General features: G+C 34.9%; 3 protein-coding genes across 3 annotated transcripts; 2 read left to right on the plus strand and 1 right to left on the minus strand.

Moving 5' to 3' along the window:
- Positions 1-746: 746 nt before the first annotated feature.
- Positions 747-9,886, plus strand: LOC141702710 (SAC3 family protein A-like). Its single transcript, XM_074506336.1, has 9 exons — positions 747-1,543; positions 1,661-1,801; positions 1,999-2,058; positions 2,883-3,013; positions 6,021-6,154; positions 6,238-6,470; positions 6,720-7,605; positions 8,771-9,120; positions 9,200-9,886. The coding sequence occupies exons 1-7, from the start codon at positions 917-919 to the stop codon at positions 6,819-6,821; spliced, it is 1,428 nt and encodes a 475-aa protein (XP_074362437.1). The 5' UTR covers positions 747-916; the 3' UTR covers positions 6,822-7,605; positions 8,771-9,120; positions 9,200-9,886.
- A 6,464-nt stretch (positions 9,887-16,350) lies between these two features.
- On the plus strand, positions 16,351-17,067 carry LOC141702712 (uncharacterized). Its single transcript, XM_074506341.1, has one exon. The coding sequence runs from the start codon at positions 16,351-16,353 to the stop codon at positions 17,065-17,067; it is 717 nt and encodes a 238-aa protein (XP_074362442.1).
- Positions 17,068-19,936: 2,869 nt separating this feature from the next.
- On the minus strand, positions 19,937-21,439 carry LOC141702713 (protein FAR1-RELATED SEQUENCE 5-like). The gene has a single exon (XM_074506342.1). The coding sequence runs from the start codon at positions 21,437-21,439 to the stop codon at positions 19,937-19,939; it is 1,503 nt and encodes a 500-aa protein (XP_074362443.1).
- Positions 21,440-22,790: the final 1,351 nt, after the last annotated feature.

Below are 22,790 nucleotides of genomic sequence, written 5' to 3' on the forward strand. Positions count from 1 at the left end.
TTTAATTTGTGGCTCTGTATATGGTGCTGAAATTCATAACGAACTCTAAATTATGATGATTGCAAACTATTAATCTATAAGAACAAAGCTGAGAAAAACATATGTTTCCAATTATTTAGGTTGCAGGATATGGCCTTTGGCAACAGATTGTTAGCAGCATAATAACAATCACTTGCATCTGACCGGCCCTTATCTTATCTTTTATACAACTAAATTCATAAATTCTTCATCTAGTTCACTGTTCAGGTTTCCACGATCTTGAGTCTCATGGGCTTTGGCTTTTGTTTTGATATTTTAATCCCAATTCTTCGCCCATTTTATAAAATTCAACCATTACAACTCATTTAGTACTATAATAATCTTGCATCCATTCTTGATATTTTAAAATATAAATTATTGATTAAAATCAAGCGTCAAGCTACTGTCAAAGCTTTACCTAAACAAAAAGTTTCATGGATCCAAAAAACAGTAAAAAAAAAAAAAAGAAAATATCTAATCAGAGGATGGAAAATTTTATAGCAAATAATTTCAGAAAAAAATCAACATTATAGATTCAAAAAAATATTTTTAAATAAACACATAATGATTTTATTTATGTTATTCATACCGATATCCATTGAAATGGAAATGTCAGTAACTCGGTATTTGGGAACGGTTTTGAAATTGGAGTCCAGCATTTGCATTTGGTGTCTGATAATTTTTTTCCCAGTTAATTAATTATACTGCAGTTAAAAAAAAGGCTAATTTATTCAGAAAAAGAAGATGATTTCCTCGCCTCTGCAGCGCTGCAAACTGGTGGTAACCCTTAAAAATACAGATCGATAAACAGAACCCCACTCAATTATACACACATACGTATTCATTGTTTTCTACTAGTTACAAAATTCCCAATCTGATCGTTATAAATTCATCGTAAATGGAGAATAATCGAAGCCACTCATCCTCAACTTCACAACAAGCCCCTTCCAATAATTCAACTCTTTCTTCTACTTCAAATTCAAAACAAGCAGCAGCTAATAAGCAGAGGAATCAATCATATTCGTATCCGCAGCAGAGAAATCGATCATATCAGGAGCAGCAACAACAGAATAATCGATCGTATCCGCAGCAGCAGCAGCAGAGTAATCGATCGTATCCGCAGCAGCAGCAAGTAAATAGATTGTATCAGGAGCAGCAGCAGAGTAGATCGTATCGGCAACGACAAGGAGCAGCTTCGTCTTCTCGAAATAATAATTCTATTTATAGTAATAATTCGCAAAGTTTAAGTACTAATTATGCCGGTGGCACGGATAGAGTAGATGAGAAAATGAGAAGGGAGAGTCGTTCCAAACGGTTCGGAAATGCTTGTGCCAATCAGTCTGAAATTAATTATTCTAGACATAATGCTGTTGGAGCTGGAGTGTCTACTAGAAGGAATTATTATCAAGGCGGAAAAGACACGGCTGTTAAAGAAATTGATGCGGATTCTTTAAGTGTTAAAGGCACTTGTCAGGCACTCGAGAAATGCTTTTTACGCCTTACTTCTGCGCCTGATCCTGCTACCGTAATTTATTCAAACTTTCCCTTGCTTTTAAGTAGTTTTTATTTAACTCGTAGAATAAGAGGCAAAAGAATTGTTGTTCTTTAATGCGCTATTAATAGAATTGTTTGTTTACTTTAGGTGAGGCCTGAAGAAGTGTTAGAAAAAGCTCTTCTTATGGTTCAGAAATCCCAAAAGAACTACCTTTACAAATGTGATCAGTTAAAATCTATCCGCCAAGATCTTACGGTACAACGAATACGAAATGAACTTACAGTTCAGGTACTATTCTCAAATTGAACGATATCTTGTGCTCCATATAAAATGATTGTGTTCTTTGTCAAATATTTTTGTGGACTGAATATGGAAAGCAGAATTGACCACGCTTTCCATTTTTGTTCCTTGTTTCTTAGAAAAGCACACTCTTAATGTTATTTTTTGACTTTGAAGTGAATTCGTTGGGCTATTCTTTTGTTTAGGTCTATGAAACTCATGCTCGATTAGCTATCGAAGTTCGCGACTTATCAGAGTATAATCAGGTTCGTCTGAAATATCTTCAATTTCCTTCTAGATGGCTTCAAATTAGTAGGTTATTTAAGCTGAAAATGGTCTGTACTTATGTGCAAGATAGTTTATTGAGATAAGTGTTGTGCCTAGAATCGGAATGTTTCAAATTTATAGCATTCTTTTATGTGGTACATTAAGCATTTCATCACTAACTTATTGTCTTATCAAATCTCAAGGCCTTCACTGATTGATAGTGATACAATGTTTGGCCAAACAACTGCTCATCTCATAACATCGGTTTCAGCCTCCTTTAGTTTCTTTGGTGCATAAATTTGGTAATCTTTGATTATTTAGATTATTCCAACTATGAATGAAGCCGGTGCCTAATACTGTTTATTCTCAATCTCATGCAGTATCCAGTATCTGTTTATTTTTGTAATCATTGTGTTGCTTCTCAAATATTTTAATTATCATCTTTATTCCTTTGATCAGACACCTAGTTTATATATATGGTAATTGTAATTTGCATCCTCAGTGCTATGCGATTAGCTTCATTGGTTTCGTTTCTTGTTTCAGTTTTCATTCTGGCAGTACACTGATAATTACTCACTTGATATATATATTCTTTTGTTAATTTCTCTACTTCAAATATTAATATTAATGAAATCTGGGTATTTTAGCGTGCAAGAAATTATATCTGCAAACTAGATTATTATTTTTCCGTATCAACCTGTCCAGCACATGTATAATTTAGTATATTAAGTTCTTTGTATCTCTCGACTTTCAACAGCCTTTTGTTATTTGTTTTATATATTAATTAAATGTTATAGTGGTTGACTTTCAATCCTTTCTGCAGTGCCAATCTCAGTTGCAAGAACTTTATGCTGAAGGAAAAAAGGGATGTGATATGGAATTTTCGGCTTACAATCTACTTTCTATCATTTTACACTCTAATAGTAACAGGGACCTCTTGTCAGCCATGTCAAGGTTAGTAGAAGGAACAAAAGGATAGATTACATGACTACTGTTATACTTATCTTGTTTAAAAAGATATTATCATTAATACATTGATTCTCATTTGCATTTTCAATTCAGGATGTGTTTTTGGTCTCATTGCACTTTTAAAATAAAAATTATTATAATCATTAACAAGGATAAATGATAAATGTGGACATAAATTTGTATATAAATATTAAACAAGAGTAGAATTTCCACCTTGGAAGAGGACAGGCAGTTACACAAATGAAATAAATTCAGTAACCTAGCTATCCAACACATCCCCACATCAGATACTGCTTGACCAAATTTTCCTTGGGGATCAGTTTAAATATGGTAATTGAAATAAAACTTAGAATTAATTTTTAAATTTTTTTAGTTTCATTTTAAAAGATAGATATGAAATGGAAGAAATCTATATTAGTATGAAAACACTAATTAATTTCTAGAAATATCATTAAATTATCCATAATTATATTATGTTTAACTTGATTTAGTAACTTATGTTTGTTTATTTACAAAAAACTTTTGTTTTGTTTTACTATTTTTAAGGTACAATATTTTGTGTTAGTCTTTTTTCTTTATCAACTGTTAGTTTTTGTTTTATATTACTGACGTTTACTACATTAAACATGCATATATTATATATTATAAATATTATTTTAATACAAAGCATAATATTTGTTCTATTTTATTTGAAAGTGATGTAGCAGTTTTTTGTCATGTATTTTATGTTTTCTTAGTTAACAATATATTGAATAATATAAATTTGGTTTCATTTTAGTCTTTTTGTATTTTATATTATTTCTGTAATTATATATTCGTAAAATCATAGTAGTCTTCTTTTGCTATATAAAAAGTTTATTCCATCAAGGAAAGAAATACAACTCTAGGGATACCCGGCAAAAAAGAAGAAGGCAAAAGCCCCCGCAAGGCAACTACAAAGCAAGCATATACTAGTACAATGCTGTTATAATAGTCCTATTTAATCTACTTACTTTTTTGAATGATTTACAAGAGAATAATTTCTCCTTGAGTTTCCGTTTGATTTCTAAAAGAACCTTTCCCAGGTGATCCGTGAAAACGGGAATTTTTTTCAAGCCAAATCATGTGCGCAACAATATACCTTAAATAGAATATTGTATTTATGTTTATTTTATATAATAATTTTAATAAAATATAATTAAAGTGTTTTACGTAATATATAAATATAAACATAATATACATATATTAATACCTAAGTAATTATATGAATGTTCTTTTTTAAATAAACAAAAGATAGAAAACACATTGGTTCTAATCCATTGAATATTTTTATAAAGTAAAATAAAATTACACTAATTATCTATTATTTCATTTTGCAATGTCATGTATTGCATTGTATATATTAATGTTTTACTTTTAAAGTTATTGGTCATATACACATTAAAATATTATGAGAGTTAAATACAAATAGTAATTAAGTATATCTTATCAAATATAAAATTATAGATTAATAATAAGAACTTGTTGAATTAAAAATATTAAATATATTGTTTAGATAACATTATGCATTTAAATATTCAATTCACTTTGCATAAATTTTGTACTTATGTTAATGTGCTTTATCATGCTAATCATTATACATATATTTTTACAGATCTTGCACCCCAAATCCATTTATCCATGCCCCACGCACCCTTTCCGTTCTTCTATAGAATTAAAAATACCAATGTCCTAGAAAGTGGGCAAGATTCATAGCCCCCCTTCCCCACTTCCCCCAAATAAATGAAAATCTGACAGATAAAGTTCATTGAATTATATTAAAGATTAAGTGTTGCAAAATGAGTGGAAAGTGTAGATACTTCAGGAATTACATTCCTTGCAGATATAGTCCATGTAATCCTCACGAAAAGGCAATTATTAGACGACTCTTGAAAATACAAGCATATTAGGAAAAAAAATCCTCGTAGCGGAAAAAAACACTTTCTCATGAACACAAAGATAATTGATATAATGCCTATGACAGAGGTACATAGAAAATTAGAAAGGAGAGGTCCTCTTTTTGACCAACTTTTTTTTTAAATGAGCTGACAAAACATGAAGCATTAAAGGAGAATTTAGAAGGGATAACCCCAGTTTCAAAACCAAAATATTATTACAAAAGTCAAAAGTTTCTAATCGTCCCCTGAAGTATAATATTGCACGTACATATGCCTTAAAACCCTAATGTCCCTAGATGGGCTTTTAAAAGCCTCCCAATATACTCCTTCCATCTCATATTATGTGTCTTGTTTTGACTAATAGGTGGTCAAATTGACCAAGTTTTTACCGATAATTTTATTTATTATTTTTAAAAAATAAAAAATACATTTGAAAGAGAATTAGATATATTTTTTAATGATACCAGTTTTATAAATTATTTAATTATATATTATGCATAATTTGCGGTCAAAATTTAAATAATTTGACTGTTGACTAGTCAAAACAGGACACATAATATGAGATGGAGGGAGTATTTACGACAGTCAAAGCGAATAAAAATAACATAATTATTGTATTTTCGTAGGCTTCATGGCCTCAGCCTCAGGGCCTTGGAAATTTCTGCAATTGGGTCAAGGCCTTGAGCGTCATGGTAAAGGCCTTGTAATCTGATGATATCCTTGAATTCTTCATCATTTTTTTATTCTGTTTCCTATCGTAAACTTAGCATCCTCTAAAACTTTGAGAAGGGCTTTCTGGTTCCACAAATATACCATTGCGTTGTTTTATGAATACATTGGGGGAATGAGTTGTGCTGTCATTGTAAGTCTGAGCTTCTCAAATAGATGATTAAAATGTTATACCCAAGCTTTGAAGGTGTACAGTTTCTGGTCCAGATCTCCTGGATAACAATTTTCCTGTCCCAGCATTCTGAATGAATTTGCTCACTTGTCAGTTTCTTGGTTTGGTTTACTGTTTTATCACACTCTTTTCAATTAGGCAGGTTAATCCTAATGGATGGCTTATTCATTTTCAGATTGTCAGTTAATGCCAGAAAAGACGAGGCTGTAAAACATGCTCTTGCAGTGCGTGCAGCAGTCACTTCTGAAAATTATGTATTGTTCTTCAGGCTATATAAGGAAGCTCCTAATTTGAGCACATGTCTCATGGGTTGGCCTCTGTCTATAGTGAATATGTAATCTTTTTTTCCCTGATATATTACTTTTGTTTTATTTGGAATTTTCTTCTTGCAGATCTGTATGTAGAAAAAATGCGTTATACCGCTGTTAAATGTATTTCTCGTTCATATCGCCCTACGCTTCCTGTTGCATATGTTGCTCAGATTCTAGGATTTAGTAGTGTCTTGCTCCCAGATGAACCAAGTGATGAGAAGGATGCAAATGGACTGGAGGAGTGTGCGGAATGGTTGAAGGCCCATGGTGCATGTCTTATGGATAATACTGGCGATTTTCTACTTGACACGAAGGTGTGTTATTATTTATAAGCTTGAATCTCGAAATGCCCTTGAAAAGACCATTACTCCATATGCAGTTGTGCATTTCAGTTATCCATGTGCAGCAGAGCTGCAAGTATGTTGCTCTCTTGACCTGCAGCATACAACAGACTCATGTCATACTTGTTCTTTCTTTTCTGATTTGTTCTGCACAGAACATATGCACATTGTTAACATCCAGAAACAATTCCAAAATGTAAACATCTGTTCTATCATGTGCAGGCTTCAACATCTAGTCTCTTCATGCCAAAACCAGAAGTTGAAGTTGCTCATGGAGATGCCACTCTTTCTGTTAATGATTTTCTGACCCGGGCTTTCTCATAACCAAACTTATTATATTTAAACATTTCAAGAAATCTAGAAGAATGTGGGTCATTCTGGTCTATCCTCGGAAACATTGAAATAAAAGAAGAGTTGGGCATCCGATTGTAATTTAGTACAGTTAACAGGGGCTCCTAAATTGTAAATATTCTTCTAATCATCCAATCTTTTGAAAGAAGACATTAATAAGTATAGTGAGAGGGGGAACAGAATAAGATCATAAAACGTGTTGATCTGTTACTCCTTCTGATGTCTATTGGTTTTAGTCTTTAATAGTGTTGATAGTTAAGTTAGTATTTTGTTCATCTGCTGCTCCTTCCTATCCCGAGATTACTGGTTTTTAGTTTTCAAGTGCTCAGTTTGAAGTTAATCAAGGCATTGGATTTATATCTTATTAATGCTAGCTATACTTAGGATAAATAGTACATTCTCCAATGAGTTATACTATGTTGCTTGTGTTAAGGCTGGACAAAAAGATGGACCACCTGTTAGTTGGACTAGACCTGGGCCGTCATCCAAAACTTAATTGGACCTGATAAATCTAGGTCAAGGTCCATAAATCATGGGTAACATTCGGTCTGATCCGGTCCAGAACCTGAAAAAAATCGCACGAACATAATTTTTAGTTTTTATATTTCCCAGGTAAAACGACGTCATTTCACCTGTGAATATATTCTATAAACTAGATCCCCTTTTCATAGAAGTTGTAAAGCTAGGGCAGCACTCAGCAGTATATCAAAGATCAGCAGGTTTTGACAGAGATCACTTCTGGTGCTAAAGAACTCAGGTGTGGTCTATAACCCTCTAATTTTTCTTCACTTCCTAAGAGAACTCAGATACCTGTAGTCCTTAATTATTTTCTTTTATGTGCTTGGTTTTGGATTTGATTGAAAGATTTGATTTGTAAAAAAATGATTCTCGTAAAGGAATTATGCCTGATTATCACCTTTATGTTTTTTGATTTGTTTGAAAGATGTTTAGCGTACAGGCATGTATTTATATGCTAAAGTCTACTCCTGCTAATCTGATGTTGGATTTTGAATTATTATTTTGAGTGATGAGGTCAAGTGAATTTGTGAATTTTGCTGAATAGATATCTATTTGATATTTCCTGCCTGGGTTGGAATATAATTTTCTTTATATGCTATCTTCTGCTTAAGTTAAAATGGAACTTTTTCTTGTTGAGATCTATAGAACTAAATAATATTTCAATTTTGGAAATCTGAGTCTTTTTGGTGAATTAGTGAGTTTACTATGAAGTATTAGTGGCAGGTGAATCATAATTATCGACATTTATGTAGGATGCAAGAACGCTCATTGACAACTGCAACATATATGTAGAAATGTTGAGATTAATACCAAGGACGCTGCCTGCTAAAGTTTAATGTCTCCGTAAAATTAGGTTTTTGACAAAATTGCAAGTGAACTTTTGCTAAGCAAGTGAACAAGTATATTGATTGTTGTATAATGTAACAATCTTTCTATAAGAAAGATTGAGAGAGGCCATTCTTCTTACCACCTGTTAATGTTGAACTTTGTTACAAACAACCTAGAGGTTTTTTTTGTAGTGCAAGTATGTAGATGATAAAATTACAAACTCTTTCCATGTTACCAAGTCCTTTTGGGATTCTTAGTTGACCAGCATATGAGAGAACCATATTTGTTTACAGAGGGAGATGTGTCCAGTCCAGATTTGAATTGAATTTGAAGCGGCGAGGGTCATCATCTCATTTAAAATCTCATCTTTTAGTTTTTCTCGAGATTCGGAGTTCTTGGTGCCATTTCTTCCAAGATTCCAGTTTTAGGATTTTTACTGAATGTAGATTGTTCTTATTCCTTGTAATATCATTGGGTTGGTGTTCTTTATAGTCTCTCTTTTGATCCTTCTTGTAACTGCTGATATTATTCTCACTTTTCATTATTATCTACATGTAATATATTTTCTAATACAGGATATCTTGCAACAATGTCTTCAAATCCTTGGATGAATGCATGGATAATGAAGAATAGAGAAGGGGAAGGTTCTTCTGTAGGCGGTAACTCAGAGCGCCATTTGGGGAAGAGGCCCCAATGGGATCTTTGCGTGGATGAGATTTCTCAAGTGAGGGGCCCTAAGAAGACCAAGATGGAGAGCCCTCCTGCCCCCAAGGCCTACCTATTCCAGCCTGGAGAAAAGTGGACTTCAGTGGACAATTTTCCTGTAGAGGTTTTTGACGGTTTTAAGTTAGGCAAGCATGCACAGTTCGATGATGGGCTGACTCGCGGAGAGATTACTTCGCGATGCTTGAATGGAATGGGCCAGGTAAAGCGATAGATCATTGTAAAAGTTGTTTCATTACTATCATCTCGTCCTCTCAGTAGTTTTATTCGTCTCATTTCAGGTTTTATCTGATTTTGTGAGGATAATGGATGGTTTTGGCTCTGGTGGCCAAGTTGAGGTGGATAATCTTCGGACAGCTCTTGATCAATCCGAAAAGGAGAAGGCAGTTCTTAGGGATCAACTTTCATTGGCCAACAACATGTACTACGAGACTGAAAATGTGATGAGGTTACAATTGGAGCACTCTGAAAAGGAGAAGGCAGATCTTAGGGATAAACTTGATTTGGTCTTCAAACTGTACGAGACTTGTCGTGTACAGGCAGAGGAGGAACGAGCACTCCTAAAAGCAGAGCTCGAGAAGTTAAAGGCTCAAGCAGATAAGCAAGTCAAAATCAAGCTGGACATGGCAAAGGATGACGCCACTAATAGTTCTAAAGAGGACATTCCAGCATAAATATGATGTTTATGGAGTTGATGGGCGAACCGAGCATTCCATTGAGCTCGAGAAGGTGCATTTGCGACTCCCTCAAACTCCTTGGCTCAGGCTTAATGTTCCGAGCAACGTTGAGTAGTTGACTTCTTCCTGTTATATTTTCTTCTCAAAGTTTAGTTGAAAATTTGCACTACTGATGTGGCAAGGTACTTTAAACTGTATGTGACCCGGCGGATATTAACTTTTGGTCAGGTTTTTAGTACTTTTGGCCCCGAGGCCAAAAGTGTTTTATGTATGTAAGTTTGTGTTTTTGTAGATGCCGTGCTTGCGTTCATTCTTAGTATGCTTTTATATTTTTGCTATTAATATGCATCTGTATTGGAGCTATCTGTTAAACTCAATTTTCATGCGTTCTCCAAAATGATTTCTGAGTCATGATGCAATTGATCTATAATGAACTCTAAATAATATAATTGCAATACATGATCTATAAAAAACAAGGTTGAGAGAAAGAACATACACAATTACTATCATGCAAAGTTTTCCCAGTGAGTTTGGAATTTGGATAGTGAAACGGGGAACCATTTTCCGTGTCCCTGAGCTTTCTTTTATCTGAACAATTATAATATGAATAAACAAGCTCGACCAAATATTTTTCTCCATTTTTTCACGAAAATAAATTTCCTCGTCAATAATTGAATGTTAAATTAAAAATTTGACGTTTATGGTATATGCACGTCCATTCTGCGCTTTTTTTGTAATTTTTCTGATGATAATTTGGATGAATTTATATCCGCTAAAGTATATTACATACATACTCCCGTTATCCCACTCATTACTTTATAAATACGAGAGTGTGGAGGTGGGGAACCGGAAGTTAATAAATAAGTCGGAGGGATGATATGTATTTTAATGTTGTTATAAAGTATTATTTCATATATTTTTTTGAAAAATACTATTTTTATATAAAAATTTAATTATTATAATTTAATTAAGAAAAGAAAAATATTTAAGAGATTATAATAAATAGGAGTCTTAAAATGTCGAGTTTGTACATCTCAACGTAAAGAATTCGAAGAGATGGGATGAGCAGTTTCTTAACCGGCATCCTTTCCTTTCGTAGCAGTAATTTAAAATTTACAAATGTATGATTTGAGAGCTGAAGACCCAAGAGTTGAATGCCAACCAACATTAATTGCGAACTCATTATCAACAAATAGACCGGTAAGAACTTTGATAGACGTATTCAGTTCAATGTACTCCTCTCCACTGAAGTCGTCCGATCAAACCTTAAGAATCAACTAAATGTTTACAATTCAAGTTCGTAATTAAAGCATAAATTTGCATGTGAAGTACGTACAAGTTGAAAAGCTGCCTGATTCAAAGTTTGGGTAGTTGATAGCGATACTTATTGTGATTCAAGACAATGGCATCTAGTTGTTCAATATAATGACTTGTTTTACTTAACGATTAAGTCCAAAATCAGTAAACCCATTAAATATCTGATCTACTAGTACATTGTTAAGCGAAATGGACAACAATGGCCTTGCTTATAATGCAATTTATTTGAATGTACCTATCTTCTTTATTAATTTATTTATTTTAAAAGGTTGAGTTTACAAGTTATGTTTTATGGTACATAAATCGTCCAATTTTTCAAAAATTATAAGTAAAAAGCAGATAAATTAGTTAAAATATATGATTGGTTCACTAAAACATCGAAAAATCATTTAATTTATAAAAAAATATTCGATAAATCAGAAATAAATATCCCAACCAAATATGTCTTCTTTCCAAAATCGCTAAAAAATTGTTACGGGGTTCTATCACTTTTATTAAGGAAAAAAAATAAAGTAGGATAATCTTTTTATTTTTATAATTAGGCACTGATGATCAATTGACTGGTTTGCGATTATCATAAAACTGGACCTGAAAATGATGCAATTTTAATTTAGAATAAAAATTAAAATAAACATATGAATAATCCGGGTCAACCATACAATATAGTAGTAGTAATATTAAATTCCAAAATCAGGGGCAAAATATACAACCCCAACAATAATACGGAAACAGTAAAGTGTTTTTTTTTGGAATCGAAACAGTAGAGTAGTATTTGCCGCCCGGCCCTATACCATTTATTATGCCAACACCTATATTCTCCGTCTTCCGGTAAAGGACTACATGACTTCTTACAGCTTTCACCCGCTGCTCTCTCTATCTCATATTATTTATCTTGTTTTGACTAATATATGGTGGATCGAACGGTCGGGAATTAAAATAAGATGTAGGGGATCGCGGAAATTGTTCACGGTACGGGATAAGTACGAAAATACCCCTAACCCACGAACCGCGGATAATTTTCACGGTTGGTGTCATTTTTTCTTTGTTAAATACCTAGCAAGCCACGTACACAAACACAGTTTTACACACAAAAAAACACAGAGACGCAGCCACAAACACAGACAGACAAACACATGCGAAAAACACAGCAGAAACGCAACCATCAACAGCCTTGAATCGTTCCCTTTTTCTTAATTAAGGTATATAATCGATTACTTTTTGTTATTTTTAGTTTTATTGATATAAATTTTTTTATTGTTGTAGATATGATTTTTTGTATGTAATTTGAATTTTTAGGGTTAATTAATGTATGAATTATAGTATCGAATTAACATATGAATTGTAGTATGATTAAATTTTAATTTTAATTTTTTAGGATTAATAATTTTGAATTGATTGGTTTAATTTGTTGATATGAAATTAAATCCGAATTTTTTAGTGTAAAATTGGAATTTGTAATGATAAATTTAGGGTTAAATTTGTTAGTGTAAAATTCGAAATTTTAATGATAAATTTAGTGTAAAATTTGAATTATATTTGTGTAAAATTCAAAGTTTTAATGATAAATTTTGTGTTAAATTCTAATTATATTAGTATAAATTCGAATTTTTAATGATAAATTTAGTGTTAAATTCGAATTATATTAGTGTAAAATTCGAATTTAGATATAATTATGAATTTAGGGTTAATGTTAGGGTCAAATATGGGGGTTAAATTTCAGTACATAAATTTTTAGTGTAATTAACATATGATTTTGGGATGATTTTTACAATAAATTTGTAATTAATTCGATTTTTGGTAAATAGTTCAAACAAATGTATAATTATGAATTTTGTTTGCAATGAAGTTGAAAATCAAAATTAAATTTGAATTTAAGGGTAGTTATTTCGAATGTATTGTGTACGTGGTGATTATATATGTGGTGATTATTTTTATTATGTACGTGGTTTTTTATTGTGGTGATTTGATGAATTTTGTTAACAAAATTTTCAGGTATGGCTAATTTTGATGACTTCGGGAATATATTGTCGGGTCAGAACGCGCATAATGTTATTTGGGATAATCAGTATCACGTTAGTGAGGATGTTTGGGACGGTGCAGGGAGAGAGGAGTTGCAGAGTAATTATGGGAACAAGTCATTGCACGACTGGAAGTTAAGGAGACCACAGCGGGAATTGTTACACATGCTCGGGTTTGGGATATTTGCAAACCTTCATGTTGTCTTGGCTACTGACACTCGGTTGATATCCGCTTTGGTAGAGCGTTGGATACCGGAGACCAACACTTTCTTCACGAGACAGGGGGAAATGACTGTTACACTGGATGATGTAGGGTTTATTCTAGGGTTGCCAGTTTAGGGGGATGTACTGACTTGTGGGGTGATAGAGAACAAGGCTGCGTATTTTGTTAATAACTAATTTGAGCCTTTGACCGAGGAGGAGGTGGGGGAGGCTTTGTATCGGAATAACATCAAGCTAGGGTGGTTGTTTGATAGATATGGTGCACGGAAGCCTGAGAAGAATAATATGATGGCCACGGTTGTACATACTAAGGCGTATCTGCTATTCTTGATGGGTTGTATCCTCTTCCCTACCAACAACCGGTCTTTTGTTCATGTTCAGTATATTCACCCATTGATTAATATGCGGGAGATTCCTTATTATGCTTGGGGTGCAGCTGTGTTAGCTCATATATACCGGGGTTTGGAGAATACCGCAAAGAAGGATAGGAAGAGCATTGCTTGTTGTGCGTGGGTGTTACAGGTTTGGTCTTACGAGAGATTTCCTCATATTGGCGTGCCTTTACGGTCTCCCGGTCAAGAGGATTATCCGGCTGCTGAGGGATGGGCCTATTCTACTCATACTCATCTGGGGGTTTCAAAGAAGCGCAGGAAGACGGGTCCTCACCACAGCTTACCATTCTATAGGGGTGAGTTTGATGGTGTTGCTGGTGATGAGATGGTTTGAAGGCCATATGCTAGATTCGACGATATTATGGACAGTGAGATGATACAGGCACAGTTAGTTGGGTGTGGTCGAGTTTTCCTTGTATGTTATGATGTGGTCGAGTGGCAGCATCCGGACAGGGTGAGCAGACAGTTTGGTGCTAGTCCCCAGATTTCACGAGCGCCGGTGAACATGGTTGGATATAGGGGGCCTAAGGAGGCCACGTTTGCAGGAGAGGATTGGCTTGTACAGTGGTTCATTGATATTGGCAAATGGGCCAGGTTTTGTTCAGATTTTGATTGACTTGTTGATGACTCGGTTGACATTGCTTCTGAGCCTGATTACATGGCGTGGTATACAGATGTATCTCGTATACAAATAGGGAATCCAGATCCACAGCCTCAGCAACAGTACAAGACGAGGGAGTTGTATGATAGCCTCGAGGGATATGAAGTTGTAAGTGTTTTATAAATATGCATATTTTACATTACACCACACACTACCAAATTTGCATTCACGCGTATTTCATCTTGCACATATGATAGCCTTGTGGAATTAATGAAAAAATGTTTATTTTTGTTTGTAGATGGTTGTCGGGCTGAATATGTTGAAGCAGCTGGATGCTAGGGTTCCTCCAGAATTTTTGAAGGAGTTTGGGAGGACTTCTGGTACCTCTTCACACTATTCTCCCGGTTAATGAAGAAGATCAAAGGACCTGCCAATAGACCTCACACATTTGACAACATAAAAGCAGATTTCATTGCACCTTCGACTAACGCTTTTGACATTCCAGCCATTCCTTCCCATGATGTCGTTGACATGACACATCCATCCCAGCATGTGTCTCAGCCCCCCACACAAAATAAATTGATAAGTATTTTAACATATAATATTTGATGAAAGACGAGAAATTGAGAAATGAACAGATAGTTAGTGGAAGGAGAGAAATGAGGAGGATAGATAATTAGTGGAAAGAAGAAGAAAAAATATTGATTGTAAGATAATTAATAACTTTAAAAGAAAGTAGAGTGTGACATGTGTACTCATTTAAAGTAGAGAATAACATGTGTTAAGCTTAAGAGGTGATGGTGCCACTTATCACCATTGTTATTGAGTCGACGACTAGTCGACGACTAGTTAACGAGTAGTCGACGACTAGTCGCCCAGTCACTGCAATGAATAAGTCGACAAGCGACTTGATGATTCTGGCGTCCATGGGCTTTTACCCAACCCGACCCAGTAACCACCCGACCCGACCCGGTAAAAAAAGGTTTTTAGATAAGGATATACATACACTGCTGTATAGAAAAAAGAAAAGAAAAAGGCAACAGTCTCAACAACGGCGGCTCTTATCAGATCTTCTCTTTCTTCTCAAATCTCTGGGTAAGCTTCTTCTCAAATCTTTTTCTTGAATCTTCTTCTCTTTCTTCGTCTCTCTCTCTCCCTCTTCTCTCTTCTTTCCTCATCTCTTTATCTTTCTCTCTTTTTCTCACATATGTTCCTTTTTTTACTTGTGTATATATATATACACAGGTATATATTAATAATTTTTAAATATGTTTTTTATTAATAAAAATGAATTTTTATTACTTATTTATTCAAATTTCAAATTTATTTTACTTATTTATTCAAAACTTGAATTTATATATTTGTACAAAAAATGATTTTAATGTTTTATTTAGTCGATACAATTTACACATAAAAACACAAATTGTGTTCTATTTTTCTTGCCCAATCAAAATTTTTTATAAACAATTTTTACTTGTTGGGCTGTGTTAATGTTAATCCTCTGTTACTTGTTTGCTTCGTTTACACATTGCTTTATTTCCTGCAGTCTCTTCTCCAACTGCAATGGAGACCACAAATAACCATTTGCTACATCTTGCTAAAGATCCAAAAAGAAAAGCCAAGTCAAATGATCCAGAATAGAATTTGCAGTTTGGCCTGACCTTACACTAAGGATGTCGTCAAATGCATTTTATGTGGGAATGAAAATCATTGTGGCATTAATAGATTCAAGCAACATTTAATTTGCGGATTTCAAGATATCATAAAATGTCCAAAAACAACGGAGATTGCTAAACAAATGAATGATTATGTGCAAAGCAAAAAGAAATTGAAAAGTGCTAATATACATATTTCAGAAGAAGGCAGCGATGAAGAAGCGTATGAATTCCAATCTACTGGAGCTTCTAACACATTTCCCAGCTCAAAATCAACTGGCCAACAGCAGAAAGGCAAGGCTGTCCAGCAAAAAGGCAAGGCTGCCTTTGATTTTCGCAAACCTGCAATCCAAAAATTTGTTAGTTCCATGTTGATGAGGACACTAGAACATGTAATTGAAGAGAAGCATAAGGCTGGTCCAAGTCAAACATCTTTGGAGAGCACGATGAGAACAAAAGAAGAGAAAGAAAGGGTTTCCATGAACATTGTAAATTTCTTCTACGAAAATTAAATTCCATTAATGTCGCAAATTCTAGGAGTTATAAAATTATGGTTGAGTCTATAGGGCAATTCGGACCGGGTTTGAAGCCTCCAACATTCCACGATTTAAGGCTGCCCTTACTTAAAAAAGCAAAAGATGAAACTGAAAATTTGAGGGAGAGGCATGAGAAGGCCTGGAAAAAATATGGTTGCACCCTTACGTGTGATGGATGGACGAATCGATGGGGAAGGCATCTTATCAATTTTCTTGCTAATAGTTCGGAAGGCACTTTTTTCTTGCGATCTTTTGATGCTTCAGATAGAGCCCGTGATGCAGAAATATTGTCGGGGTTGATAGATGCAATGATAGTTAATGTTGGCTATAGCAATGTTGTGCAAGTGGTGACGGATAACGGGGCAAATTACAAGCTAGCTGGTGCACTCTTGGAACAAAGTCTGCCTTGGTTATTTTGGACTCAGTGTGCTGCTCACTGCCTTGATTTAATGTTAGAGGATATTGGAAAGATTCCAAGCATGAAAAAAGTAATTAATCAAGAAAGAAGTTGCACAACATTCATCTATAGGCATGGGTGTATCCTTCATGCATTGAGGGAGAGGACTAATGGGATGGATTTAGTGCGGATCGGAGCAACAAGGTTTGCCACCGCTTTTCTTACATTACAAAGCCTTCTCAAGCATAGGGCAGTCGTGCGCTCGTTATTTGGGTCTGAAGATTGGAATGTGTCAAAGCCAATAGACCCGCGAAGCTTGCATCCCACAGGATGAAAGAAGAAAAGTGGAGTATCACTAAAAGTCTGAGCATGACAAAGAAGAATGCGATATATTCAGATTGGGGATGGGGCTTTGGGATGGAGCCGAGAATTCCCGGTGGTCTTACTGTTCAGGACTATCACGTCCATGTATCAGCGATGCAGAGCCTTGCTCCAGGAACATGGGTTGATGACAGGATCATATACACTTATATGATATTGTTCGTTACTCATTGCTAATACATTTTACTTGTTGCATTCATTTAACTTGTTGCATACATTTTACTTGTTACATACATGTTACTTGTTGCTAAGTGCGTACATTTTCCTTCATATTTATTTTCAGGGATTGTTAAGGAGTCGGGAGGAGGAGATTCACACTAGAGGTATATGGAAGAGGAAACCCGTCTATTACTTCATGGACCCCTACTTCATGGTACTTGGGAAAGGACATGTGAACAAAATCAGAAAAGCATCTAGGATCGGTGGAGATACATTGCAGAGGGCTTGGAATAAAGCATTATATAGTTTTACTGGTTTTACCACTGCTAATGTTGGGCCTTCTGTTCTCGAGGCAGACTATATATTCATCCCATGTTGTGTTGGAGATGTGCATTGGGTTTTGTTCATGTTCGGTACTAGACGATTTGAAGGTGTTATCATAGATTCAATAAATGACGAGCCGTCATATCGGGAGGATATACAAGTGGTGATATGGTCTTTTACTTGTCTACTATTAATGTCTTCTATATAGTCCTTACCAATTGTATATTGTATTCATTTTTTGAGCATAATTTCATTGCAGTCATGATTTTTGCCGAGGCTATTGCATATGATACAACCAGTTGAGCGGCGCGACCCTACTTTAGCCGAGGTCCTAGCTCTACCGTCTAGACCAAAGCAATGAAACTCCAATGATTGCGGTGTTTATGTGATGAAATACCTGGACTACTTCACACAAGGATATGACTTAGCCGCGGTACCAAATTGGTCGCAAGAGGAGGTGGATACCTTCAGGTATCGGATAGCCAGGGAGCTTCAGCTAGGGAAGTCAAGGGAGATTCCCGGGATTCGTATGCGTAGACATCACGAAGCTTCGTAGTACTTATGTGGTTGGATTTCATTTCGTATGTAGTTGGATTTAATTTGATTTTACGTTGTCGAATTATGTAGTTGGATTTAATTTGATTTTACGTTGTCGGATTATGTAGGTGGATTTAATTTGATTTTATGTTGTTGGATTATATAGGTGGATTTAATTTAATTTTACTTGTCGAATTATGTAGGTGGATTTAATTTGATTTTACGTTGTAGTTGGATTTAATTTGATTTTATATTGTCGGGTTTTATTACGTTTATTTCGGTTTATTCGGTTTGACGTAGTTTAGTTTTGTTGGATTTTAGTCGTTTTTGTGGATTTTGGATTGTTGTGGATTTTTGTGCTGGTTGGCTGCTCTGTTTGTAGTCTGCAAAAAAAAAATCCTAGCCAACTGCGAAAATTGTCCGCGGTCCGTCTCCAGCCCGACCGCGGACAATTTCTGTTGTCCGTCCCCTTTCTTTTTTCCCAGGACCTAAGCAGAAAACAGAGCACAAAACAGAGTGGGGTTACAAAACAGAGCAAATCTTCTGTTGAATTTTCTTAAATTTTGGAAGTTGGTCCTAAAACTAACTTCCAAAATTCCTAACCACTCTCAAAAGTCTTAAAATAGGGTAATGAGTGATTTTTAGAAAAAAAATTAATTTTTTTCAATTTTTACATTAAAATGAAAATTCCTTAAAAAGTCAACAAAAGTCAACATTTTGTCCAAATGTTATCATAACAATTTTTAATGTATAATTGAACTTTTAAATTTTAATTTTCAATCTTAAATTTATAGGTAGACTTTCAATCTTAAATTTCATACTTGAATTCATATAAAATACATACTTTCCGCTCAAATTCAATGAAAATTACAAAATACATAGGTTCGAATGAAATTTACATGATTACTACAAATCACTAAATTTTACGAAATATATTGATTCTAACCAAAAATACCTAGTATATTGGAAAGACCACCGGATAACCGGTATTGAGCAACTCCTTGTGTAGTATCCACGAAGCATGCAATATGGTAGAGAACAAGTACACAACCATCACGGGTATGCCCTTCTATAAGTTTCCACGGGTAAGGGTTGGAGTCGTTCCAAATGGTAATGGGAATGGTACTCGAGCCATCGTAGAGACGAAATCTTGCAAAATATGTTCTGCGTTCCCTCTTTGTCCCTCCCGTTAGGTGTGAAACTCAATCCTTCACATATTCAATGCGCATTTGGTCCATATTACAACCCTCACGAGGCCTCAAGTTTACAATATCGGCAATCCGATCACATTTAACAAGCTTACCGCCATTTCATCCGGATTTTTTCCATTTTGCATCGGGCGTGTTGTTGCCCAAATTCAAGATCGGAAGGAAGTACGGATCCGGATGAAAGTTCACTAATTTCCACGGTTCACTACCCCTCATCCAATTGCATGCCTCAATCCAATTTTTGGCTCTATAAGCCTCCTCATCGGATGGGTACAAGTCTGTTTCCTCTTCCTTCACATGGGGCGGCTCGTCATTGTCCACAAGGGGCATCAACTCGGCACATGCATCTTCCATCTCACTAAAGGTTGGTGAGATCACATCTTCCTAGTCATTGTCCTCATACCACGAGTCGCTTGGTTGAGAGTCCGATAATGTGTTTCAAATGTGGGAAACCGAATCACAACTATGATCAGAGTTGTTGTCACCACTATACTCGTTAGTCATGTAACTTATCACAATAAAATACAATTATATGACAATAATTGACAATTATATGATAATAAAACATAATAAAAAATAAAGCAAGGTTAAATACTAAATATTCAAATTCATTAAAAGATTATAACATTCCGTTACAAATACTACACTACTAATTATATTGCAATTCTTAAGCATTTTTAAGATTTTCAAGTCTACTAGCACACTTTCTTTTATCATGGCCTTCCCTTTGACAATAGGTACACTTTCTTGGAGGCTCACCCTTTTACCAATCGATTCCATGGGACTTTTGAAACGAACGTCCTTTTTCCTCCCTTTAGTTTGGGTAATAATAAGGTCAAGAATTGGTTCTTCATGAGCACTTGCATTTGGAGCATGAGAATTGCTCCTGTAAGATTTAATTCCATCAACGCTCATTCTTTCGAGAATTAGTATTTCTCGATTCATCACTCCAACATCATAATCATACCGTTCCTTGGATGCAATGCTACTTTGAGAAAAACTCATGGTTAACATTGTCATTCTATTAAATCGATCGGTTGAGGTCATCTCATGACTTTGTCCAACATCCAAATCGTAAGGCAATACACCATCAACTCTATTGGCATGCATTGTCCACCTCGAGTTTATGAAATAAGGGGGAATTTCCGAAACCCGTTTCTTAGTGAAGAACGTCAATAGGTGTCTACAAGGTAGCCCCGAATGTTCAAACATTCTACACATACACATTCCCAAAAAGCTTGTTTTCTCGAATACAACAAAATAAATATTTCTTCTCATAGGCTCGGACATGGGCCTATAAAAACTATAGTACGTATAGACATCCCCCATTCTCTCCCCTTCTTCACAAGCTCGTCGGTTTTTTTCAACAAAGTATTTTGAAAACTCAACCAATTCATCTTGAAATCTTCTAAACATTTCCTTGGTGTAAATACAAGAAGCATGATACTCCAATGTGGTATGCATTTTCATGGGACGTTTTAGATTAATCGTGACATAATCTTCTTCATTCTCTCTCATGAATTGTCTTCCCAATTCTTTTTGGGCATTTTCAATGAATTCATTCAAACCCGTTTCCGAACTCACATACTTATCATAGGAAAAATTCATCCCCTCACTCCTCGATGTACTATTTTGAAATGCCGAAAATGTGTTTATAGTGTATGCAATAATCCACTTGCGCTTCAACTCATATAACCCATTTAACCATTTATGCTCTTGCAAGTGATACATTTCCACAAACGATCCCCATCTAGCCTCAAAAAAATCTTTGATGAGAGATTTATAAATACAATAGTTGAAGTCTGTCTTGAATTCCGGAAAAGCCGAATAATAATGAGCTAATTTCTCGGAGAATTTTTGACTTATTTGCCAAGAACACAATAAATGGGTAGTATTCGGGAGTACATCCGTAATAACGCTTGCCATAACTTGATCTTGATCCGTGATTATAGTCATTGGAGGCTTATTCCCCACACCTTCAAGCCAGGTACGAAGAATCCACTCAAAAGTCAACGCATGTTCATCCCGCATCAATGCAAATCCAAAAATCACTGATTGATAATGATGATTGACTCCGGTAAATGGGACAAATGACATTGTATATCTATTTGTCCGATAAGTGGTATCAAAAGCCACAACATCACCAAAATTTTACTAGATACTTCAAACGATTCTCTTCATCAACTTCGATCCTAATAAAAAATTTAGAACCACTTTCTTCATTCAACCTATGCAACAAGTCCAACCCCGCTTGGGCGTCACTAATATCAAACCTTTTCTTGCTTCCGTCTCTTATCACATTCCTAACATGTTGAACATTGAAACCAACTTTATCATTACCTCCATGAATGATACCAATCACATTCATCACTTGACAATTACGAACCCCCGAACCATAAAATGTTTTAATCAAACTACGGGTAACGGTATTGACATGTCTTTCACGTTGTACCAAATTCATCTTACTAGGGGAAACAAGACTGTGGTTGTGTACAAATTCAAGGCTAGTTATCTCCCAAAGACGTTTTTTCTTTTGATAATTGACATACATCCTCACCTTGCACTCACTTTTAGGAAGAACCTCTCTACGCCGTTTATTTTTACTACTCTCGGCGACGACACTTTTTCCATAAAGCCTAAAAACATATAAACGACCATATATCTCGTTGTCTTTATTACGATGGCTCGCTTGAATTTTAATAGCAAATCCATTTATTAAAGCATAAGCTCAAAAAAAATGGCCGGCCTCATCCACACTTTGAAAAAATTGATTCAAATATGAAACTCCCCTCATCAACATTTTCATACATATTTGTATCCTATACATTATCATCTTCATCCTCACCCTCAACATTATCATTATCACTTTCAAGATCATTTTCAAGCTCATTTTCATCATTTTCATCTTCTACATCAACCAAATCGTCATCTAAATTAATTAATTTCTCATTTTTATCTACAAACTCATCATCTTCAACAAATACAAGGGTTTTCTTCACTAGTATTTAAATCATTAGTATCTAAATCATCAAGATGTAAAATATGATCAATACCCTCTACCCTCTTCTTTTTTTTCATTTTCACGTTTATGACGAAACATACGAGAAAATAAATTATCCGCCATAAAAATTTGAAAATATTGAAGATAAGAAATATATCTTAAATTGACAAAAGTACTTGAATTTCTTGATGAAAATGTCCCAAATTCGCCTAAAATGGTCACTTGGAGAGTAGAATTTTGTTGTGGATTTTGGGTGTTTTGTGTGGTGAAATGAGGTTGTTGGAATGCTGGGGATAAGGGAGCATCCATCAACCGTGGACAATTTCCGCGGTCTGTTCACCCCATTCGCGGACAATTTTTGCGGTCCGTCCCCTCATCCCAGCCATTCATTCCCCCATATAACGGCTTACAAGCTGTTTGTTAGAAAATGATCTACAACAAACGATT

Source organism: Apium graveolens, unplaced genomic scaffold (assembly GCF_009905375.1).
Source record: "Apium graveolens cultivar Ventura unplaced genomic scaffold, ASM990537v1 ctg5576, whole genome shotgun sequence".
Lineage (NCBI taxonomy): Eukaryota > Viridiplantae > Streptophyta > Magnoliopsida > Apiales > Apiaceae > Apium > Apium graveolens.

Excerpts from the sequence above, each read along its gene's own strand:
- LOC141702710 (XM_074506336.1), top strand. The coding sequence starts at position 917 with ATGGAGAATAATCGAAGCCACTCATCCTCAACTTCACAACAAGCCCCT. Across the intron at positions 6,155-6,237 it reads TTTGAGCACATGTCTCATGG|ATCTGTATGTAGAAAAAATG; the intron begins GTTGGCCTCTGT and ends TTCTTCTTGCAG. Across the intron at positions 6,471-6,719 it reads ATTTTCTACTTGACACGAAG|GCTTCAACATCTAGTCTCTT; the intron begins GTGTGTTATTAT and ends TATCATGTGCAG.
- LOC141702712 (XM_074506341.1), top strand. The coding sequence starts at position 16,351 with ATGGTTGAGTCTATAGGGCAATTCGGACCGGGTTTGAAGCCTCCAACA.
- LOC141702713 (XM_074506342.1), bottom strand. The coding sequence starts at position 21,439 with ATGTCATTTGTCCCATTTACCGGAGTCAATCATCATTATCAATCAGTG.